The following is a 23,920-nucleotide window of genomic DNA, read 5'->3' as shown; positions in this document are numbered from 1 at the left end:
TTCACCTAAAAATAGGCTTTTGGGAAGTTGAATTGTACAGAGCACCCCTGGGATGTCACAGTTGCACTAAAGTGACATCTACAATGTTTGTTGGAATAAGTTAACTCTTACAACATTTAAACCTGGCAACTTGTAAAGAGAACATTTCCCCTCCTTTTAGGAAGCACATCTCAGTTTACAAGGTTTACTGGAAATCCCTCTCCAACTCCATGAATACGTTCATATAAAAGGCTTGTGGAAATTACTTAAACATTGTTGGTTTCAAATCTCACTATTTTCTGAAGAAGCTAAAGGGCGAAATGCGTTAGTTTCTGAGATTCCTGTTCAAGAATACAAAAAAACCCACCCATTATACACAAGCGCTTATTTGTGATACATTGAACTTTGTATAGCATTCATAAAATATTGATCAATACCCTTTATAGTTCAAAAAACAAACTGCTTTCTTGAACCCTTTCTTAAATTGTAATTTAAAACACTTGTTTATTTGTAATTGTATAGGGGTTGGCTAAGGAATTAGTTTGATCATCACAATCTTTCCTTGGTGGGAATTAATTATTGACATTGAAACACATAGACCTGAAAGATTCCCACAAGAAATTGTTTGAGCAAACCACTCTGATTTCCTTTTTTTTTACATAGAGCCCATAGTATCACCATGGTGTCCGTGTTGTATTGGTGGAAAAAAGCACATAATTAGGAAAAAACTACAATAATTAGTGTTTTTGTGGTCTAGTCCAAATGGTGGGTCATTAGATATCTGATGGATATCTACAATGCATATCTACAACTGTCAATGTTGCGATGTGGTAGTTAAAATGTTTTAAATTCTGTTTACGTCTAGATGGCTGTGAATTTCAAGGAAATATTTACGCCCATGGCGCCACTTTTAGTCGTGATGAAAATGGATGCACATCATGTCTGTGCCAGGTCTGGAGGGCTCCAAATTGTTTCTTGCTTTTTGTACAACATTGTTATTCACTATACATATTCTTGCTTTTTCTGTAAAATTCTGTAGTCCCCGAGTAAAGGACATCCGACATATGGATCACTCCTAGATAAGGATGCTTGATGGGTGTGGGGGGCCATCCACATGACTTTCAGAAGAAGTCTTTTGCTGTTCTGAAACATCTTGTAACACTTTAATGACCAAGACAAACTCTGCAGTTGTTTTTTCATTTTGCATATCAAAGCACAGCTTGCTCCAGAAGTTAATAAATGTCTAGCCTCCATAAAGTTTTTTTGCTTTGTTTATGATCCTGTGATCCTCACAGTTAGGTTTTTTTTTACAGTAACTGACACCACGCTGCCTAATAATATGTTAAGACAAACATCTGCCCTAATTGCATTTTTTAAAATAATGTACCTGTTCCAACTTACATACATATTTATTTTAAAAACAAACCTACAGTCCCTATCTGGTATGTAACTCGGTGATTACCTGTAATGACAAGTTCCCAATGAAAGTTATCTAATATTCCTTTTTTTTTGCAATTATCTTGCTTTTTTAGAACGGAGCAGTAGAATGCTCATTTTTACCATGTCCCACTCTTGAGTGCCCTAGAGAGGACTGGGTGCTGGAGGCCGGACAATGCTGCTTCAAGTGTCAGCAGCCACCACCGCGTACAGGTGAGTGATACTGTGTAAATCATGTTACCCCCTTCTCAGGTGCAGCTGGCCTAAGAACTACACTATTTGGTCAAAAGTTTTGGACACCTGACTTGACACTTGAGGGGTTACATATCCCAGTTCAAACCATGGCCATTGTTGTGACATTTCTCCCTCATGTGACTATAACAGCCTCCATATTTCTGGGAAGGTTTCCATGTGATTATTAAGCATATCTATAGAAATGTATGGACATTTAGCTGAAGGAAAATTTATGAGGCTGGGTAATGATGTTAGATGAAAATATCTTGCTCACAGTCACTGTTCTAGTTCCTTTCAAAGGTGATCAATAGGTGACCAGACCACTCAAGTTCCTCCATACTAATCCTTTCAGTTCATATCTTTTAGGTGTTGACTTGCATGAAGGCCACAGTAGTGCTAAATTTTAGCAGTAGCTCCTGTGTGGGATCAGACAGTATGACGGCCTCCCCCAAACTATTGCCACAAGGACAAAAGTGCATGCTGTAGCATTACCTGTATAGTTCACTGGAAACAATAATATTTGGATAGATGTCCATATATGTTTCATAAAGTAGTAGGTAATGGTGGTCAGATGGTTGTGATTGAAATCTATTTCAACTCAGACCAGAGCTATTCCAACCTCAGATCAGAACTTGGAATTCAAGCTTGAAATCTAAATTCCAATACATTACGATATCTGTTATTGACAGATATAGTAGTCTGCCAGATGATGAAACAGGACATGAGTGTCCAAGGCATATTACCACACATGGAGAGAACAATATCTCATTATGTCTGATATCACTGCTACAATTGATAAAAATTTAAGCTACGTACACTTGTTCTTAAACTTAAACTACGTCCAATGGTTCTAGCCCGATAATCAGCTCAGGGCTGATATTGGACAAGAATCTGGCATGTGTACAGTGCCTGTCGTTCATAGTCTGAACGACCATCCTGGTGGATCCACAGACGATGGATGACGAACGATCCTAATGCGAAGGGAAAAGGGAGAGCGCGCAGCAGGGTTCCACTCCGTCATTCTCCCCCTCTCCATAGAGCAGAACAGTGCTGTATGTACAACATTCATTCATGCATCATGCAGTCCTTAGTCGTTGGAAAGGATCGTGAAAGATCCTTTCTAAGGACAAAATTTGCATGTGTGTATGCAGCTTAAATGTTGGATATAAGATAAAGGTGTTTAAAATCACGGCACAACTTAAGCTACGTACACACTTCCAATTATTATCGTCCGAAAACGAACGACGAACGTTCCTGCACGATATATACGAACGATCGTATAGCACCGATCCTGCACATAGAGGTAACCACACGATCGTTCGTAGATATTGTACACACAATAGATACGATCGTTTAAGCGATAGAGGAACTATGTGCACGACAGGAAAGTGAATGGACGTTCGTTCATCACGCATGCTCTGAACATGGACGATCAACGAACGACCGTACACACGAACGATGTTCAACGATCGTCGTCCAATCCGATCCGCCGGTCCGGTCGTTCGTTTCCAACAATTTTCCTCGTTCGTCGGCGTCGTTGGTTACTTTTTTACGAACGATTTTTTGCCCAATCGATCGTTTGTCGTTCGATTGGAACAATAAAAATTGGAAGTGTGTACGCACCTTTACTGTGTATAGGATTGCACAACAGAAGATCTCTGTCCCCAACCAAAAAGCACTTACAATGGCACATCAGTGTCACAACTTCCCCATGAAACAATAGGAGTAGATAACCTGATCAGATACATCACACTTTCTTGTAGATAATTTTTATGATCAGATGTGTGTGCATTGTTTATCTGGGGAAGAAATGCTAGCAGGATGCCCTATGGGATTAGGACAGCCCAGCAGAAGCAGTGTGAAGTAAAGGATCTAAAGTCTTGGGTCTATACCAGAAAACATAATTGGAGGTCTTGTGGAGTCCATGACTAGATGGGTCTGAGCTGTTTTGGTGACACAAGGGGAATCTACAATATATTACGAAGTTGGTTTTGATGTTTTGGTTGGTATATTTGAAATAAATTGTTTTGTTGCTTTTATATTATAGGATGTCCATTTGATGACAATGGAATTGAAATTCCAGTTGGTCAGATTTGGTCTCCTGGGGATCCCTGTTCAATCTGCATTTGTCAGGTAAAATTCAAAGTAGGAAGCAATCTTTAATTTAAAGAGAAAAAGTAATTAACAAGCCTTTGCAAGAATCTTAAAATTAAGGCATACAGGAAATGCAAAGTTGATTTGTATATACCGTTGTTTCTTTCTTTATTATGGTCAGGAATACACATTACAAAATATTCTGTATGCCAAGCCAGAATTTTCCAAATAGCAAAGGAAATGATTAGCAACCTCCACATTTTTACTGTAAAATGGATTTCATCAGATATATTTCCTCCCACTTACTACTAAAAATGTTTTAGGTTGAAAGGAGGTAAGTTTAAATCTCCAACAACAACTCAAGTTTGTGCTGATTTTGTTGGGGCTAACACACACTAAAACTTACCAATTTCAGCCCAATTCTTCTCTTTAATGCTGGAATGTTCCCAGGCACTTCTACCACTGGTCATGCCCCATACTGATATTGTGGCTGCTGATACAATGTTATGTCAGCTATAGTAACACTGACTTAATTGCTTTGGCACCAGCAAAAAAAAAGGTTTGTTGGAGCAGAAGTCACATGTGGAACCCTTAGGAAAGAAAATTGTGTGGCCTCAAAGTAGAGAAAGTATTGGAGGAATGCTGCAGTTTTAATTCTTTTTGCACTGCATTGAGTTAGAGTTTAGCTAAGCTTGCATTTCCTAATTCCCACATATTACCAATGCTATGATGTCAGTAAATGCCTTTCCTTCTATATTATAATCTCTATTCTACAGTAGTCCCATATCTAATATTTACTGATTACTGTATGTGTTAAAACAACTCACATTACTTTTTAACAATCTATTATGGTTTAATTTAGGCAGACAGTACCATTGTGTGCAAGAAAACAGACTGTGTGGAGACCTGTCCCCATCCTATCATTGTGCCCGGACAGTGCTGTCCTGACTGCTCAGCAGGTAATGAGCTTGAAATGTGCCATTCGGGGTAAAGTGACAAATATATATTTCATAGCCTGCCACCTCAAATGCAAATTTTAGACCACATTTTATAAAAGATCTTGTAGAACAAACTGTTGGTGGTTGCAGTTTGTTTATGTCACATAACAAATTACAGAGGAAGTGGAGTGTAGGTTAAAGAAACCATAGATTAGGTGTTTTTTAAGGCAAATAATTTTTATACTAGATAAAAAGTACAGAACAAGGTTCAATAGATCATACATGCTATAAATATACAACAAATATAATACGCCCCTGATTTCTTCATCAGGGTGTTTGTAATTCCAGAGTACTAGACAAAGTATGCTGTCATAGAGAATGGTAGAAGTACAGTAGCTGGGTTAGTACCAGCATTATTGGTTGCTTGTCATGTTTTTGTGTTAAACCGTGTGGTGTCTTAACCCGATGCGTTTCGCCAATTTGGCTTCATCAGGGGTATTAATTATCATGGTTATCTACATATATTCAAGATAAAAAGACATTTAGAAAGAGTACAGAGATACAGTAAGTATTTCAATCCATAATTCATGTATAACATTGCTTCAATAGTGTCTATATGATCAAAGAAAACATTTTACCAAGTACTAGAATTTGTCTTAGGAGAGTGTCATAATTGTAGTGGTTAGTGTTCAATATATGTACAGTAAAATATAGAGTGTGTAATGTCTATATTCCTTCCTAACCCACCATCTACAGTACCTACTTGTACTGCAACAATGCCAACATGCACTCTTACCCCAGTTACTACATCCTCTCTGTTTTCGGGCTCCATCCCAAAAACACATATGCACGTGAGTGAGGTGGGGCAAAACTATATTTCCTAAAGGGCTGTCTCCCCCCCCCCCCCCTTTTTTCCAAATTTGCAACAAATTGTCAGAATCCAAGTTTACATTAAAAAAATAATTATTAGAAAAATCTCAATTAAACTTTAAATGTCTTCCCTGCACTTTCCATACATTTACATTTTTGTTTGCAGTCACATGATCGCAGTGAACTTGGAACTTCCAAAAAGTGGGTGTGTCCCCCCTCCTCCATGTTCACAGTCAGCCTTCCTGACAATACTTGAACAGCCCAGAGCCTCCAGAATAAATTTAAAACAAGATAATGACTGTTGATGTAATGAATGTTATTAGCTGAAAGCTGAAAATTTGTAAAATTCTTAAAATATGTTATAATTGATGTCTAAAATCTTAAAGGTTGCTCATATGGGAGAAGAACATACAAGAATAATGAGAGCTTTCCATCCACTTCTGATCCATGTCTCACCTGCATTTGTCTGGTAAGGAGTGTTTGGGGTCTGTCCCATGTTAGCTGCGGCATCTCCCAAACCCAGTCTTCAGGGCCCACTTAGGCTCATGCTATATAAAAACAATATCAGCTATTAAATTCAAGGAGTACCTTGTTGCCAGTAACCTAATTTTCTGCATTCTGTAATCAATGTATCGCTAATGAGATGATGCCTATCTAGTAATTACATTTCACACAGGTAAAAACATTTAATTGCTCATGTAACTATCTAATAGCATTCAGCAATAATAGAATAAGAGTAGGGTCTACTAGTTCTTTTTTAGCCTTATGTAGTCACTGTTTTACAGTCTAACATATGGTTAGTTAGACTTGGATTCTAAAAAAAAGTTTTGTTATTTTGGTCTTTGCTCTTCTTGACATTTTAGAAAATATAGATATAAAAACATTTTACTGTGTTGGCAGAAATTTATCCCAGTGAATTTATGACACCAGAAACTATAGCAGTCTCTTGTGCACTCCTAATCTCAACATAACTTCATAGTGTAAACCGTATATGAACCTTGGCCCTATTAGGAACACTTATTATCATGGCAATAAATGAAAAAAAATGGCTTTGATAGCTACTTGAATGAATAGCTCTGATGACTATCTTGAATGTGTCAATGTGCCAGGTAACTGAAAACCAGGGACAGAATCTGTGTGCCAAAATGAATCTACCTGTAGAAAGTAGAATGCAGTCATATTAAGAAGACCTGTACTAAAATAAATATGAAGGGTGCCATAGATGGCCTCTTGAAAACACAGTTTTTTTGCTGTCTCTAGATTTGATTCTCTAAAACAGACCTTCCACTTAAATTGAAGGTCCATTGGTAACCCAAAAAGAAGAGTTACTAGGTAGGGTTGAGGGATTCTCCCCTATCCATAGTGTCAATGAGGGTAGAATCTAATGCCAGCCCAGAGTGATGGAAATGGAAATGAAACCGTAAGAGGAAAGACAAAGAGGGGCTTTTCTGGCATATAAATACAGTTTCTATTGTTTACAAAAATATCAAATATTACAATATTGATATGTCAAAAAGCCCCTTCTTTGACTTTCCACCTACGGTTTAATTTCCACCCAAAAAAATAAAATAAAATAAAATTATACCTGCCTTACTTATCTTTAGTGCACAGAGCCTTAGGTGAGAATTATGTTATTTTCTTTCTTGGAAGACTTTTGTGGAATGCAGAGCAGTTGAAATCTGATGAGAAGATCAGACCTTATACTTATACTCGATGTATTTTCTTAATTGTTATTCTTTTCAGATGGGCACAGTAGCCTGTTCTCCTATTGAATGTGCACCCAATTGCACCTACCCCTTCCATGATGAGGGAGAGTGTTGTCCTGTGTGCCGAGGTATGAACTTGCCAGATATTTTTCTTGGTTGTTACCTTCTTCATATACTAATGTTTGTGTCACCATAGACTGCACATACGAAGGGAGGAAAGTATTAAACCATCAGACATTTTCACCAGAAAGTGAGCCCTGCACTCAGTGTACCTGCCAGGTAAGCAATACAAATTATGAAAGGAAAAGCAAATAATGGATCTTGACCAATCCAATCCCATGCTTAATGGTTGCATGCACGCTTTATGATCCCCCTTTCAATGGCATTTCATACAGGCAAGGAAATGAGATTTTCACAGCCAATGTTTCTCTTGGGTGCTGTTTGATACTCTACAACAGGGGTCCCCAACCCCTGGGCCATCTGACAGCTGGGTCCCGAGAGCACAGAGACCAGCAGTCCCCAACCTGTGGTCTGCGGACCCTGCATGGGGGGGCACACCGGCCAGAGCCGCGGACCATGTCCCCTGTACAAATTGCAGGCTCAGTGCAGTGGACGGGTTGTGTCTCTGAACAGGCTCAGACCTGAGATGGGAGAGTTGGCAACTTCTGGCATCATGATGTCACATTGGGGGAAGTTTCTTCCCCTTTGAGTGACACATGGCTCCTGCTCATGCGTGGTCTGGAGTCCATAAGTTTAGTGGACTGTAGGTCCGAAAGGATTGGAGACCACTGCTCTACAATACAGAAATTTGAAATATAAAAAGTCATCTCTAAGCCCTTTCTATTACACAAATATTACATTGAATGATAATGATTCATTATACCATTTCATGCATTGTAGTGTGCAGTCTGTTTTTATAATAACTTATCATGTGTCATGTATGTTACCAGGATGGAGAAGTGCAATGTGAAGCCATCTCCTGCTCTTCTACTTGTTCTCATCCATATGTATTTCCTGGAGAATGTTGTGCCACCTGTGAAGGTAGTTTTTCTAATTATCAATTTTTGCATTCCTATTCTGCAGTTCTTAACTTCTAAGCTTTTATGTTTTATATGTGGAGTTAGTTATGCATTATTAATATTATTATTATTAATAACTAGTATTTATATAGCACCAACATTGTCATGTCACTAACCTAACTGTACCTTAAAGGGGTAAAGGGGTCTACAATCCTTTGCCCCTATCATAGTCATATCACTTTAATACAGTCTTGAGGGGAAGCCAAAGAACCTGACCTTTTTGAAATGTGGCAAGAAAAGCGGAAACCAACGGAAAAAGGGGGAGAACTTACAAACTCCATGAGGATAGTGTCCTCAAACCTGGGACCTAGCGCTGAAAAGGCCAAAGTGCCAACCACTGAGCCACCGTGCGTCCATCATTGAAGATTTTATACTGTTGTTTAAGATATCATCCACAGCGAGAAATAGTTAGCCAAATTCATCTTGACTCGTTCTAATATTTCAAAGGATGTTTAACTTATCCAAGATGATTTACCATTACATCTCTAGTTCTAAATAGAGCTCCAATAGAGCTACTGCAAAAATTTCCCAAATAATGAAAATAGGATTTTCACAGTGAAATCAACTTTCTAGTGCAGATGAATGTGCCTAACTATTACTAGCTATACCATGACCTGGATAAATGAGAACCACCATAGATATCATATTATCTTCTGTTATCATATGATTCAATAATATATAATTATTAAATAATTTAATAATTAACATGATTGTTTTACATCGCACAATACCAGAATGTGCCTTTGAAGGACAGGTGTTGGAGAATGGAGGGTCATATATCTTGAAGACAGACCCTTGTGTTGTGTGCCATTGTTATGTAAGTAGTTTCCATTTGGTTTCTCCACATAGATAGAAGTGACATCAGCTGCCAGTTTTTTTAACTATGTATGGAAAATTCCAGGCAGTGAACTAATATTGTTGAACCATTGCAGTTTTAACTGGATTTATATGACCATCAAGCTATTAAGCTACAGTTAAATTTATGTTATCAAATGCATTTTCTAGGGTATTTATGGATTGGTGGAGGATCCAGAGAATACACAAGGAAGCATTAGAAGTATTTACAGATATCATTATGTGTTTAAAGTAGGAATAATACTTAGGTTCAAGCACTGCAAATCACATCCACATTCCAAACCCTTAGGCACAGTGTCAGCAATTTCCTAAAGACTTCAACAGTCTTTGCAAGCACTGAGATTTGGAATTCATTCAATTTCTCAAAAGCTTGGCAGACTAAAACAGAATGCTAGTGCACATTTCTTTAAGTGAGTACAATTTATAATATAGATAGGGCATACTGGATTTTATATGCTGATTATTTCAAGGTATCTTCCTCCATTCTGTATGTTTATCTGTAAATTCAGTCCTGCTTTAAAGAACCAACCAACCAAAAAATTCCAGATAACAACAGAAAATACAAGAACTTTAAATGTTTATTGTAGTGTTTTTTTTTTCAAAATCAATTTTTTTGGACTCTGCCTTTGAACTTTTTTGAAAATATGACTGCGCCAGGAAGTATCAATTTCCTAGGACAGCCCTATCGATCCCTGCATATCATAGTTCTCTCCTATTCTGAAGTGTTTACTGCTGTGTACATATGCCTGGCTCCTCCACCCATACAACTCCATACAGCAGCCATGGATGTTAGTAATACCAACCTGGGAAGTCCAAATTGCTTATGGCTCAAGGAACCCCTAGCAACTTCAGGAGGAGCCCTGATTGAGAAACTGTGCTATATAATGTCACTTAAAGCGGACCTAAACTCAACATTTTCACTTTATATAAAAGGGTAGACAACCCTTATATGTAAAGCAAAAATTGTATTATTATTTTTAAGTGCAACACCTCTTCTTTTTTTTTTTTTAAAAAAAGGAAAGGGTGCTGCGCCGTCCTTTCCAGTCTTGATTGCTGACGTGATCAAGACTAAATGGGAGTGCAAAGCCTCCCGGGATACTTACATCTCGGTATTCTCTGGGTGCCTGATATCCGGCATGTGCAGAAGGGGATTTTTTTTCCACTAAGGGGAAGGAGATACTGATCTCACACATGCGCAGTGAGATTGGCTCTCTTTTTGGCTCTCTCATCACCCAAACTCCTGCGTAGGGATGAGCGAGAATGCCTTTGGCATTCTTGCAAAATGTACCTAGAACTTCAGATGGTTTTGCAAAATTTCGGCGAACCGATTTCGCGAAACCATCGGAATATCTAGAAAAATTTAACAGGAGGATTTGCAGGGGATTCCTCCTGTTTGCGATCCCTGGGGAACTAGAGGTTAATTACCCCTAGTGCCGGGGATATTCTCAATGAATGCGTCTGCCTCAAGAAGCTGTGTGATCCGCTGCACTAGAAGGTAACTAACCTCCAGTGCCGCGGATCGCACACTTAAAATTATTTTTTTTTTTTAAATTCGACCTTGATCTGTAAATTTACACGGGTCGTTCTCACTTAAAATTCAGCAAGCGAGAACGGCCGAATTTGCCGCAAGGTCGAATTTGAAAAACTCGCTCACTCATCCCTACTCCCATGCTGGGACAAAAAGGAATTCTAGGACTGCGCAGGATCGAGGAAAGGTCCAGCGCCAACGAAGGATCTGTGGGATTAAAGGTGTGATTTGTTTTATTTTCACTTTAGTTTTGCCTTTAGTGTCCACTGGGCATCTAAAACCACAGCTTAGATAATGGCACCCTAAAACACTCTATGAAAGTCCATATTAGGGGAAGTTTTTACAGGTAAATAATATGTCTAATCAAATACAAGAAAAGCACATATCTTACGAAAGACTTTTGCTGAAAAAAATAGTATGGCAACAAGAACTTTAAGTCACCACATTAAAAATGGAATGGTAATCTATGGAAATTACAAAGCAGTGCAATCCATTTGACTCAAACAATCAGTAGGTTGTAATACAATACAATGCTGAACACAATGTTCATTGCTTTTTATCCCACAAAACCTAACTTCAGATGTTCAATTCTTCTTCCCATAGGCTGGGAATGTGCAGTGTGAACAGAAGGAAGGTCCCTGTACTCCTTGTGAGCAGAAGACTCAGGACTGTCTGAATGGTATGTCCACCATACTAAACAAGACATCACAAAAAGTCTAGACCTCACCATGTATTGCATTTATGTATTTTACAGAAGTCTCAGAAGCCTTTAACACTAGGCAACTACAATATCCACAGCAGGATGATGGACTACAGGAGGTCAATGTTCCACTGAATATACAAAGTGCCACAAACTCTCCAGTATTTGGCCGTCTATCATTATCACAAAAGCTGGTTACGAGAAAGAATTTAGTTTCCACTGTCTCATCTTCTCCTGTCTCTAGTTCTGCAACCACTGATATCACATCTCACTCAAAATCAATGTCTGCTGTACAATATAAAATAAATTCAAATACTGTGCCATACTTACATATACATCCGGTGTCCCCTGAAAAGAACTCCAAAGTATATGTGCATGTATCTCCAACTTCTCCTAAAGTTTCTGTATCACCTTCTGGTCCATCAGTTTCTTCTTCAGATACTTCTAATGATACAAACCTTCCTACCTCAAGCTGGTCACATCAGAGTTTTTCTTCTAACTCAACTCCTGATATCCAGACTCCATCATCTGCTACTGAAACTGATTCATCTCCATATCCAGCAACAACTTCTACATCTGACCATCCCCTGGAATATATCTCTTTACCTTCTCCCCAAGCCAAAGTAGTCACCAGTACTTCTGCTAAAGTTCTCATCACTTCACCAGATCATGGAACGTTATCACCTTCAATGAATGACAGTTATGCAACTGTAAATACATCCAAAGCTCCAGAGATGAATGTTTCTTCAACAAGGCATTCTGATGTTTACCAGTTAGTAGATGCTGAAAAAAATCCATTAAAAAAAATGGAGGATGCTAAGGAGGCAAATTATGAATTGCAACACCCAACAGGTACGATTCATCTGACAAAATTCTGTTTTTTAAACAATACCGAAAACAAATCTGGCTTATTTATTATGGGCAAGGTGGCAAGTTTCAATATCAATATTTTAATGTTGAAAAAACTATAGTAATATAGTGCCACATCCATATTGTATCAATAAAACCATAGACTATTAATAATATTAATAATAATAATAATAATAATTATTAGGATTTTTATACAGAAAAATATTACACAGCGCGCTACATTAAATAGGGGTTGCAAGTGACAGACAAATACAGACAGCGACACAGGAGGAGAAGACCCTGCCCTGAAGAGCTTACGATCTAGGAGATGGGGGAAGTAACACATAATTGGATGGGAGAAATTATAGGACCTTTAAGGCACTCAATATTTTATATTAACCATCATTTCTCTTAATAAAACCATCATTTATACAAACATTAATAATACATGAAACGTGTAATACAATTTGAAAAACACCATAGTGAAAGTGACAGTATAGATCACAGTGAGTGAATACATGAAAAAAAAGACATTCACCTGGTATCCTAATTTTATTTCATTTGTTCCAGTTAGTTTCAACACGTTACACTGGTTTTGTTTCCACAGTACAAATTGAAACATCAAAATGTATTGATATATGTCCTTCAATTAACAACCTATCTGGACTAATCAGTTGTTGCAATGACGTTTTACACTCCACAGAAGTCATGCACTTATTAAGGGAAAGGCTAATGTATATTTGTCTCTCTTCATCTATTGTCTGTCTAATTTAGTCTTCATCATGAGAATTTTCATGTAATTAACAATCCTCATTCATGTCTCTGCTCCAACTTTTGGGAGCTCTCAAATTGTTTTGCATGTTTCATGAATCTTTAATGTTTAAATAAATTATGGTTTAATTATCGAAATGATGGTTAATGCCGAATATAATGCGTTGAGTGCATTAAAAATCCTGTAAGTGTAGATAGATAGATCAAGACCCCAAGGGAAGCTTATTTAGATAATTAATTAGTTACCAAGTCAGTGAATAATATATACAAAAAAAAAAGGGAAAAAGGACAGCTTTTTGTGGTACAAACATAAAATTAATTACTTGTTAGTACAAAGAATCATTCTGAGCTACACAAAGCCTAACTGAGCTGGATGTTAAATCATACATGAGTAGGTTCAAATGATATACAATTGATGGTCCATGAATTAAGTGATATTACAGAAAGATTGTGTGCTTTTTTCTGACGCGTTTCGCCGTTTGGCTTCTTCAGGGAATTCATAGAGACTTTATATTGGTGATGGGTCATTAATCATAGATGGGAGTAGGGATAGTTGTCAATCTGAATGATTGTAAATGATGTAGTTGGGAGTATAATATTCCATAGCAGCATAGAGTAGTAGGTAGTTTGGATTACTCCTATTGATATATTAGTATCTTCTAGGAATATAGGTAGCAAAACCAAAAGTTCTAAATTAGGAGATAAGTAGCAAAGGAAAAGGTTTCCTAATGAAAGCTGTACTGGAATATGTGTAGGAGGAGTTTACAATTACATATTGGGTGTTCCTAGAGGTAATTTTCACATATGGCGTTTCTGAAAAGGTAGTATGAGAGTCCCTGTACTGTCGATGCAGACAACTTCAGAACCCTGGCACTTTACTTTGTTCACCTTTAGAAGTACAGGGACTCTCATACTACCTTTTCCTACTTTTTTCTTTTTTTTTTTTTTTACAAAAAGTACATTTTGTTAATGCATATTTATATTTGCTAATCATATCACCTAGGAGAAATAATAAGAAACATCATGACAATGAAAATTGTCAGTGTCAAATATTTACTATGTCCTGCCATTCATCTGCAAAATACATTTTCTTCACTACTAAATGTAGAATCTTACATGTGCCAACATTTGTGCACAAGTGCTAGTACTATGTACAACCACTAGATGGCACTGCAGGATCAATATTGACAACTGGGAATTCCCAAAATGTGCTCGAATCATTCACAGCAAATTTGTTCTTTAGTGGGATTATCTGCTGTAATTCCCAGATTGTTTTGTGATTGCCATTAGGAAAATATAAGGAGCGGGGTGGTATAGGAAATAATAATATAATATGCTAAAGTTTAAAAATATTGATGCATTTTTTATATTGCATTTCACTGGATAATGATATAGTAAGAAATTTGGTAACATTTCTTTTTTTTTAGATTGCTCCTTAAATGGTCTCAGCTATACCAATGGCTCCATTTATGTTGCCGATGTGGACTACTGCCTGCAGTGTGAATGTTTGGTAAAACTTATCTAACAAAGGGGTTCAGATCCCACCAATTTAGCATAATTTATACAATTTTTTTTTTATTTTTCTGTTGATTTTTAGTTCTTCCTAGTAATAACTGCTGCAAAATATCTATGTTTTATTTAAAGTCATAGATCCACCCTCTAAAACATTTATAAAATGCTACAAATCTAAAAGATGTCAACTACCAAAAAGCTTAATAAAACATAAAAGCAAAATTATTAAATTACCTAAAACCATTATGCTTTGGGGGTAGAAGTGAACCCTTTACTGTGCTTGGTCAAAGCATAGATTTGCCCTTAATCTCTTTTTTAGGCAAAACATTTTTGTTACAATTTAAATTAATTTTTAAATGGTCTAATGTAAAATAATAAAATATGCATACTGATATTTATATTTGTTTGCAGAGATCAGAGATCTACTGCAGAGCTGCAGCCTATTTCCCCATAGGACTGTGCTGTCAGGACTGTTACCACTTCTTTAAAGACCCCTGCTCTACCAATCAGGTAATCTCTAATTCTATGGAATTATTATTAATATTATTATTAACAACTCAGCAAGGGTAATATGAATGGTTGAATTAAGTAAAATGTAATGCAGAAAACTACTATTAGGGTACAACCTAAAGAGTTCGGATGCAGAATACACTTTTCTCTTAAAGAGTTATTGATAACAAGAAAGTCAGTTCCATGTTACCAGTTCCTTTTTTCTTTAAGAACTCTCCCCCTTCATTTTATTAAATAATGTACAGATTTTAAGAATCTTGTTAAATTGATTGAATGACTTGAAGAATTATCACTGGACCTCACAGTGGTGAGTCTGCCAGGGACCATGCAGAGAGGAGGTGAGTATTGCAGCAAGGGCCAGGATTATTATATTTTTAAAATCAACATATACATAGAGTTGGACTTTATAGAAACTTTGGCACCAACCAGCAGGTAAAAAAATTAAGAAAAATGAAATGCTTCCTTACATTACTTGACTTGACATGAGTCATTTCCTTGCATATCCCTTACCTATAATAAGGATATAGAAATATTGTAACATGGGATTCAATTCACAATTGAACATTATTCCTAATTCATTGTAAATACCTTTTGTTATCAGCACCACCTGGTGGACTAACTAAGATAGACAGCCACATTTAAAACACAATACAGGTATTCTCCAATTACTAACGAGGGACTGTAGGTTTGTTCTTAAGTTGAATTTGTATGTAAGTCGGAACAGGTACATTATTTTATTAAATACAATTAGGACATATGTTTGTCTCAACATATTATTAGGCAGCATGGTGTCAGTTACTGTGAAAGTTTTAATGGCACTAGTTACAAGTGAATTAAGTAAAATGTGTAATGTAGGTTGAGTGGTGGATTGAGATATTTATGGCTTATTGGGATTTTCACTGATGCATCTGATGGAGTTTGTCTTTAACCATACTGATAAATCTTGCACTAGCAAAATGATTTATGCTCCCATGTAGCATAGAATTTTTAAAGAAAAGAAATCTGAGCACTTTGTAGTTCAAAGGAAATTTTCACTAAGCAGCAACAGCAGCAGATTGGTGTTTTATTGAAAGAAGTGTATTGTCATATACAACTGTGCTGAATGAGTCCAAATTTAAAACAATACATATTTATTTTTCAGAATTATTCAGAACAGAATAAGAGCCAGACATTCTGTAAATGTCAGAATATCTTTCTACAATGCCGTACTTGTTTCTCTAATCCTGGCTGCACCACAGAGGGAACTTCTCAGAGTTCAGAGTCAGGTATACATGTGCTTTGTAACTCAGTAATTCATGTCTTATTATGTGATAAAAGGTTTATTACTATGTAATTGCAGGAGTACACATTGGGTAATTCCACATTTGTCTTCAGGTATCTAGACTTGGCTGGTAACCAATCTAGGCTATGATTGAAACAACAATTGTATTTTTCTTCTTTAAATAGGGTCATATAATCCTTTTCAATAAAAGCTAAAGTAAAACTACTGATATACCCTTACAATAGCTTTTAAGATTCTTACTTAGCATTCATGTATAGATAAAGGTCAACCAATAATTATAGCAAAATAAAAAAAAGCATTCAATCTACATAGGAATAAGGAAGAATAACCAACAATGAGGACTTTTCAGGCTATTTGTTTACCCACAGGCTATTAAAAATTATATATACATCTTTATAATGTGTGCATACAATTCAGATTAATTTATTTTTATATCTCTGCATTACATAGTACACATCCCCCTAAAACCAAAGATCCCCCAACTTCCTTCTATGGGCTGGCAAATGCTGCCTTTGCCGCACTGAAATCCCTAGCAGGTCTGTAAGACCAGACTTCATTCTCTTCCATTGACTACAGAAGTTCTTTTATCCCTTATTATCCCTTATCTTTCTGTTCCACTGAATGTAACTGCATTGGTTTATTTCCCAGAAAAACAATGTTGTGGTCTTGACAGCTCTCCTGCTTCAGTATGGTTAAATGCATATGACAATAGAAACTAAGCTTCCAGAAGCTGTCTATGTAAGATTTCTATTAGCCTTACAATGTACAGGTAGCAAACATGATGATTTTCAGTAAACAAATATAACAGGGTAAGGTAGGAGAACCCACTTAGATCTCCAATAGAACACTAGGTTAGTGGCAGGTTTTGGGTAGATTTGGCCAGTGTCTGGACATATCCATCGGAATGGGGACCTAGGCATGTTAGCAGTTTCCCCCTTCCATTCCTTAGTTTGCCATTGAGAAGAATACAATAGGTGGAGAAAATTTGTCCTATATACACTCTCTGTACTGTACTGACCTCATCAGACACTAAATGCATACCAATGCATTATCCCTTGCGAAGTGACATCTCCAACCACTCATGCAATCCCCTGGTTTCCAGCATGAAGATTGTATCTCCCGGTCCTCTGGATATCCAGTATGCCTTGGGCTCCTGCCTAGGCTTCCTTGTGGTTGACCTGTTGTGTCTTTACCAATATAAATAATCTATGAAAACAAATATGGGCAGCACAGACCTGGCACCACCTGACAATTTAGGTATAATTTATTTAAGGTCCACCAATGTGCACCTGTAAAATCCATAAAAATTCTAAAATGTGTACAAGCCTTCTATGTGCTAGTAAGTTCCATTTTTGGTGCTTTTAAGCTTGTATTTTTGAATTTGTTTCTGAATATCCGCCTAAAGCAGAACTAAACCTGCAATACTCAGCTCCATTTTACAGGGAACTCAAGTTGAAAAGATAGCTATCCCTCCAAATCATTTAAAAAATACATATACTTGCCATACTTCATGCTTGTTTGGCACCTTCGTTTTTTATTTTTATTCATAAAAAGGTATTGTATTTCTTTTGGAATTGTTCCTGTGAAATCAAGAGTGTTTGCTAGGTTCTGTGTTTCCATTATAAGAGGATACCTAACTCTCAGTTGGAGTCCCAATTCATCGTAAAGATGTTCCATAGGGTTCAGGTCAGGGATCTGGACAGGAAATTAGAGTTCCTTCACACCAAACCCCTTTTTTTATGAATCTGGCTTCAAGTTAAAGGTCGTGTTCATGATTACAGTCATTCTAGAAATGGAGAACCTCTTTCCTAAACTGTTGCCTCAGGCTTGGAAGTTTAGCTTGGAAGTTTACAGTTGCCTAAAGTGTTCCTGTATGGACCTGTCACTGGAAACACTTCAATCAAAGGAGTACCTACCGTAGTTTTTGCCGTATAAGACGCACTTTTTCTTCCCCAAAACTGGGGGGGAAAAGTTAGTGCGTCCTATACAACAAAGGTGTGATAAAATAATTAAAATAATATACTCACCCGATACCCGATCCTGCGTGTGTCTCTGGCTGCAGCAGCGTCTGTCACCTCTTCTCTCTGGCAGCAGCACGTGTCTTCTCCTGTCTGTTAAGCAGAGCGAAAGAAGCCGGCACAGCGCCACCTGCTATTCCCTGTCCTAACTGCCGTACAGTGGAAAAAAAGCACAGAGTGATCAGAAGGGGAATTTGAATGACAGAGTGATCAGAAAGGAATTTTGAATGACACAGAGTGATCAGAAAGGGAATTTGAAAGGCATAGAGTGATCAGAAAGGGAATTTGAATGGCACATGAGTGATCAGAAGGGGAATACCAGTATGAATGGCATATGAGTGATCAGAAGGGGAATAATCTTTCAGAATCTTTTTTTTCTAGATTTTCCTCCTTTAAAATTGGGTGCGTCTTATATACAGGAGCGTCTTATTCGGCGAAAAATACGGTACCTACTTTTTGCCCATATAGTGTAATATGTGATTAGTTTATATACAAATATGCTTAGAATATCAGCAACTATTACACACAGTGGGACTGATTTATTATAGCTCTCCAAGGCTTTGGATCCAGTAAACCTGGAAAATAGATCACCCAGCTTCACTGATGAAAGTACATCCTCTTCAGTCATGGAGAGCTTTAATAAATCGGGCCCAATATATCAAACAACTAATGTAAGACTCATATTACCATTTTTAATCTATATTTGTTTTTAGAACACAAACCTCAGACAAACTTAGTACGTCTAGTAATTGATGGGACATTAAACTTTTGGGATGAAGATTCCAGTCCTTAAGGACATCAAGCTCCAGATCACTGGGAGGGAAGATACCAGAACTGTTACCATCTTGTGAATCCAGCTTCTCGAAGCTTCCTCAGCACTCATATGGTAAGAGAGACTCCACAAACGTAGAGTGCCATTTAAACTTGTAATAGTTGTTAGCCGAGAGCAGGTACACAGCTGTCATCCTTCACTACCTTTGATAATGTGAAATCCAAATGGTTGTGTTATTGAAATTTTCACTGCTTTATTGGAAAGGCCAATGAATAAGGTTGCCAGCTAATACGATTTTAGGTTGGTAACAAGGGACCTTGATTCCTAAGGCAAGGCAAAGTTGTTCTCATCAAAATTCAATTTGTCAATATGTCAAATTATATTTATGAAAAATGGAAATGAAAACTTGGTATTTCTTATTTGTATTTTATTGGCACTGTGAGTGGTACAAAGAAACTTAAACAGAATAAGACTAAAATAAACAGTATAAAAAGCAGTACAAAAACATTTGTTTAAGCAGTTAATCCAGCCATTTAAATATTAGCATGCTGACACAAGTTTTTATTAAATTCTTATACATGACCTCACATAAACTTGTGAAGTATTTAAATGGAGCTGGGGTAAGTATGGTAAGGAAGAGTCAGTATTCTAATGAAAGTATCATAATGAACATACTGGCAGATGATCCTTTAATGTCTGGTCACATGCTGGGGGGGTTAGAAAGGTGATCCAGCTGCCTTACTTTAATGAATTGGATGTTAAAAAAAATCCTTTTAAAATGTAAAATACCTTCATATGTATTATTTCAGACATGCAAATATCATACTTTCAAGCTCATTATATTCTTTATCTTCTAACAGCGATCCGCTACAGAGTCAGAAAGGTGATAGAATATCACGGCACAGTTCAACACAGAGTATCCTTTCCTCTCTACAAAGCTCAGTCATTAAAAGGCATTCTATATTAAGGCTATCTTTCTCTCTGGAAGACTGTTTACTTTAATGATAAAAGACTATATTGTGTTTTATATTTGATAAATTTATGAGATATACTGGATAAAGAGATATATGTATAATTATTCCTATGCTGCTTGATGAGAAGCTAAACTCACAACCGAAAATTCAACTACAGACCTTTGCTGTGAGTGCAAATACCAATCCAGTGGACCATCAAAAACCAAGGCTGGTGTCTCTTTTGGAAAACAAAGTTACTGCCATTTATTGATAACATATCATGCCAGGAGAGCTGTACTGTACAACATGATATGTTATATGGCTGCTGGACTGGACACGTACTCTACCCAATAACCGCTAAGGCTTGATACAAATACGAAACAATGCGAAAATTCCCAACACTGTCAGATTAACCACTAACAGAATCCTCAGGTTAATTTACAAACAGCAAGTATATGTAAGATTGTGTTATATATTTTATAAGACTGTAAGGTAAGACTGTTGTATTAGATAGTTCCTTATGAATGATATTAGATTCTTTTCTAGCTTACTGAGATCTAAGTCTACTACCTTGCTCTGATTTCTTGCTTTTCTATTTGGATTTCATTTAGGAGGTGTTAATGCAGGTGTGTTATTGTCGGAAACAAGATGATGTAAGAGAGTATTCCTTTAATGGGAAAACTATGTAATACTAGTACGTTTAGCCAAAATAAGTTTATAGTAGTTAGTGCTTATAACCTTTGGTAGCAGTGGGCGTCTGCAGAACTTTCTCGGAGATGGAGGCTGTGATGCTGTGTGCCTAATCCCAACTCAACCAGCAGGTCTCTGATCTCTCTGACATACTGTGACCTTCTCATGTGCTACTGGAGAATTACAAACCAGAACAGTATGAGGCTGCTGCACAGTAACATTATGAATCATAGGCTGAGTTCTGTCTCCAGTATGAGCCAGCCATGCCACCGGACCAACATTGCCAGCCACCATATCCTTGTCGCACAGTTACAAAGGTGCATGGACTAGTGGTAGCACTTGCAGGGGCTGAAAGTTTGCCTGATGCCTGCCTGTAAGCAAATGCATTGCAGCAAAGCAGTCCAGCGTGTAGGAAATCTGGCAGCAACAGGCTGGTAATGTTATAGAACCCTTGCACGTTGGTTTATTTTTTCCTGTTTAAAATCTACAAAAATGTTTTGCTTATATATACACTCTAAATGCTCTAAACCAGTGTTTCTCACCCTTTTTTAACATTGGGTAACCCCTTGAACTAACTCTCAGGTCTGTATAATTACTATATACACACTCACATTACATTAGTGTGGTGGTCCATAGCAAGAATGCCTCTTACATTGCTGGCCATGGGGAAAAAGGTCACTCTTACAGATAGCAAAATAGATCATTGGTATCAATTAAACTGACCTGAGAGGCACAAACTGCTCATTGCTCAATGAACCCCTAGTTCATGGCCTGGATTCCCTAGGAACCATGGTTTGAGAAACACTGCTCCAAACGTTTACATTAGTCATTGGGAGACATACAGTATATAGATGAATCAAATAAGATATTAAGGGATAGTTTGCCATAAAGATTGTGTAGCCTTGTGCAATGCACCTCAGGGAAATAAGATTTAAATGGCAGAACTGTATTGTACGTATGTGTAGCTCCCGTATGGTAGCCTTATTATAGACATACCCTGGATGCTGGATCATTAAAACATTAAATCTCTTACACACCAGATCAATCCTAATCAGTGTCTGATCAAGCACTGCTCTTTCCCACCCCCTCCAACAAGCTAATGTAAACCAGGGGGAAACATTTCTAAACAACCAGCAGCCAATGGGAGTCCTTCCCATTGTTCACAGTAACAACATGACTCTGCCTGTTGGTATTATAAACAACAGAAAGCACTCCCATTGGCTGCAATGTGCTAGGGAGTGTTCTGCACTGATTAACATTAATTTATCTGTAAGGGAGAATGGAGTGGCATTAAATTAGGCTGGCAGTTGGTGCACAACAGAGATGCCAGAATGGGACTGTAGGCAAGGTGAAAGATTTGACCTCCCATTCTTTCAAGTACACTGATGAGGATTGAAATGGAAACAGACAATGCTTCTTTATTTACTTTGACTATAAAAAGGATGCCCCCCATAAGACTTCAACTACATACAAGTTCATCCTCATTTGTGCAGTGACAGGGAGGTACATAGAACTCACCAACTGAACTAGAGTGTAAAAGCTGTAGCTGGGCCCTCTGGACATCTGCGTACTCTAGGCACCTACCCAGGATTGCCATATGAATAATCCAGCTCTGGGTATTTCAGGGTAATGATCAATATTAGGAAGTTATTGATCATTTAATTGGTCATACACCCATCGACCAGCATATGGCTCCCTTTAATCTATAGTGGAGCAGCAAAGAACACCGAGCAATACAAAACAAAGTCTCCAACCCACTTATTAGCTATTCAGCACAAAAAGTGCCCAAAACTGGTTAAACAATTTGCATTAAAATAACTTTTGTTGCATACATACAGCGCATCTTTGCAAAGTTTGAACCTCCAGACCAACAAAGATCATATTGTTTTGGAGTAAAAACTCTCTACTTATATGTTCTGTTCCAACCAACATTTTCATACAAGCGCCCAAGTTTGTAGAACAACCGAGATTGTAAATACTAACCAGCAAAACAAACTCATTGGTTTCCCCTGTTGGTTTATTCCTATTTATTGTATGACAGATTTTTTTTCATTAAAATGTTTAAAAAGAAAGAACACATATTGGTATTTCATATTTAAATTTACCTAACCTGTGTTATTATTCTACTTACTTTGATAAATAAATAGATATATTTATTTTAGCATTGTTTTTAAATGCTCAGGATACTTGTAACAGTTTGTATCCGCTGCTATAATAGGTAAAAACTTACCTGTTCAATCAGGAAACAGCATATTTCATTTATAACTTTACCCATATATTTTATTTTCGTGAATGATAAAAGAAGCGTCAAGTGTAAAATAAATGGAAACATATTACATGAAGCACTTATTAAAATTCATGCCACAAACTGCCTATGTTTTTTTTTTTCATGTTTATAGTAATTTATAAAAAAAGGGCTGAACTGTTTTCATCTATTCTTAATAAAGTCTAAGTATGGAAGAAGAAAGAAGTGGCATTTTACGGCAAGTTTATATAATATAACTCTTAAAATCCTTTATTTGTAAACAATAAACAACAGATAAGATCATGCTACTTATGATTCATCTTAAATGTTCAACACAAGATTACGGTCCTATTCCTAACGCGTTTCGCCTCAGTGGGCTTACTCAGGGGAAGAAAAAACCCACTTCTTTCTTCTTCCATACTTAGTTTATCTAATTGGCTTGGTAACTACTATAAGTAGTATTTAATTTTGTTTCCTGTGGGATATATCTCCTATTCTCTTACACTTAATAAAGTCTACACTGAGGTTGCAAACAAGGATAGAGAGAACAAAGATGACACTTGCTCAACGCACCTACTGTATTTGCTTTAATTGTGTTAAATGTTATAATGGATCAGATATGGTTTACTCAGCAAAGTGAATATTTACTTTAAAGAGTAAATAAGGTATGGTCATTAGGCATACTTTTTCATATATCTTTATTATACAGAACAAATGCTTCTGGATTCTAGACCAGAACTGAACATGTGCGTATCACCTCTTGACTTAGATCCTGCTTTATATCTGGCTGCTTGGCATTACTGGAAATAGTTGATTGCCAGGGTTGAGCTGAGTGCTACTAAATACATGGGTGCCCTATGGCAGCGGCCCCCAACCTGTGGTCCACAAGAACATTTTG

General features: G+C 37.1%; 1 protein-coding gene across 1 annotated transcript in view; it reads left to right on the top strand.

Annotated features, from left to right (window-relative positions):
• The window catches only part of VWCE (von Willebrand factor C and EGF domains), a 42,985-nt gene extending 19,837 nt beyond the window's left edge, over positions 1-23,148 (top strand). Inside the window, exons 14-29 of the mRNA XM_072421534.1 lie at positions 845-930; positions 1,512-1,629; positions 3,698-3,783; positions 4,607-4,703; positions 5,939-6,021; positions 7,296-7,386; positions 7,455-7,537; positions 8,209-8,299; positions 9,072-9,154; positions 11,324-11,399; positions 11,475-12,272; positions 14,468-14,550; positions 14,964-15,062; positions 16,204-16,327; positions 19,076-19,248; positions 19,995-23,148. Of these exons, the coding sequence (XP_072277635.1) occupies positions 845-930; positions 1,512-1,629; positions 3,698-3,783; positions 4,607-4,703; positions 5,939-6,021; positions 7,296-7,386; positions 7,455-7,537; positions 8,209-8,299; positions 9,072-9,154; positions 11,324-11,399; positions 11,475-12,272; positions 14,468-14,550; positions 14,964-15,062; positions 16,204-16,327; positions 19,076-19,155 (2,078 nt within the window). The 3' untranslated portion in view covers positions 19,156-19,248; positions 19,995-23,148. The remainder of the gene's footprint in view (positions 1-844; positions 931-1,511; positions 1,630-3,697; positions 3,784-4,606; positions 4,704-5,938; positions 6,022-7,295; positions 7,387-7,454; positions 7,538-8,208; positions 8,300-9,071; positions 9,155-11,323; positions 11,400-11,474; positions 12,273-14,467; positions 14,551-14,963; positions 15,063-16,203; positions 16,328-19,075; positions 19,249-19,994) is intronic.
• The last annotated feature ends 772 nt before the right edge of the window (positions 23,149-23,920 follow it).

This window comes from Pyxicephalus adspersus, chromosome 9 (assembly GCF_032062135.1).
Source record: "Pyxicephalus adspersus chromosome 9, UCB_Pads_2.0, whole genome shotgun sequence".
NCBI classification, from domain to species: domain Eukaryota; kingdom Metazoa; phylum Chordata; class Amphibia; order Anura; family Pyxicephalidae; genus Pyxicephalus; species Pyxicephalus adspersus.
The sequence above is the reverse complement of the archived record's forward strand: the minus strand, read 5'-3'. Positions and strand labels throughout refer to the sequence as shown.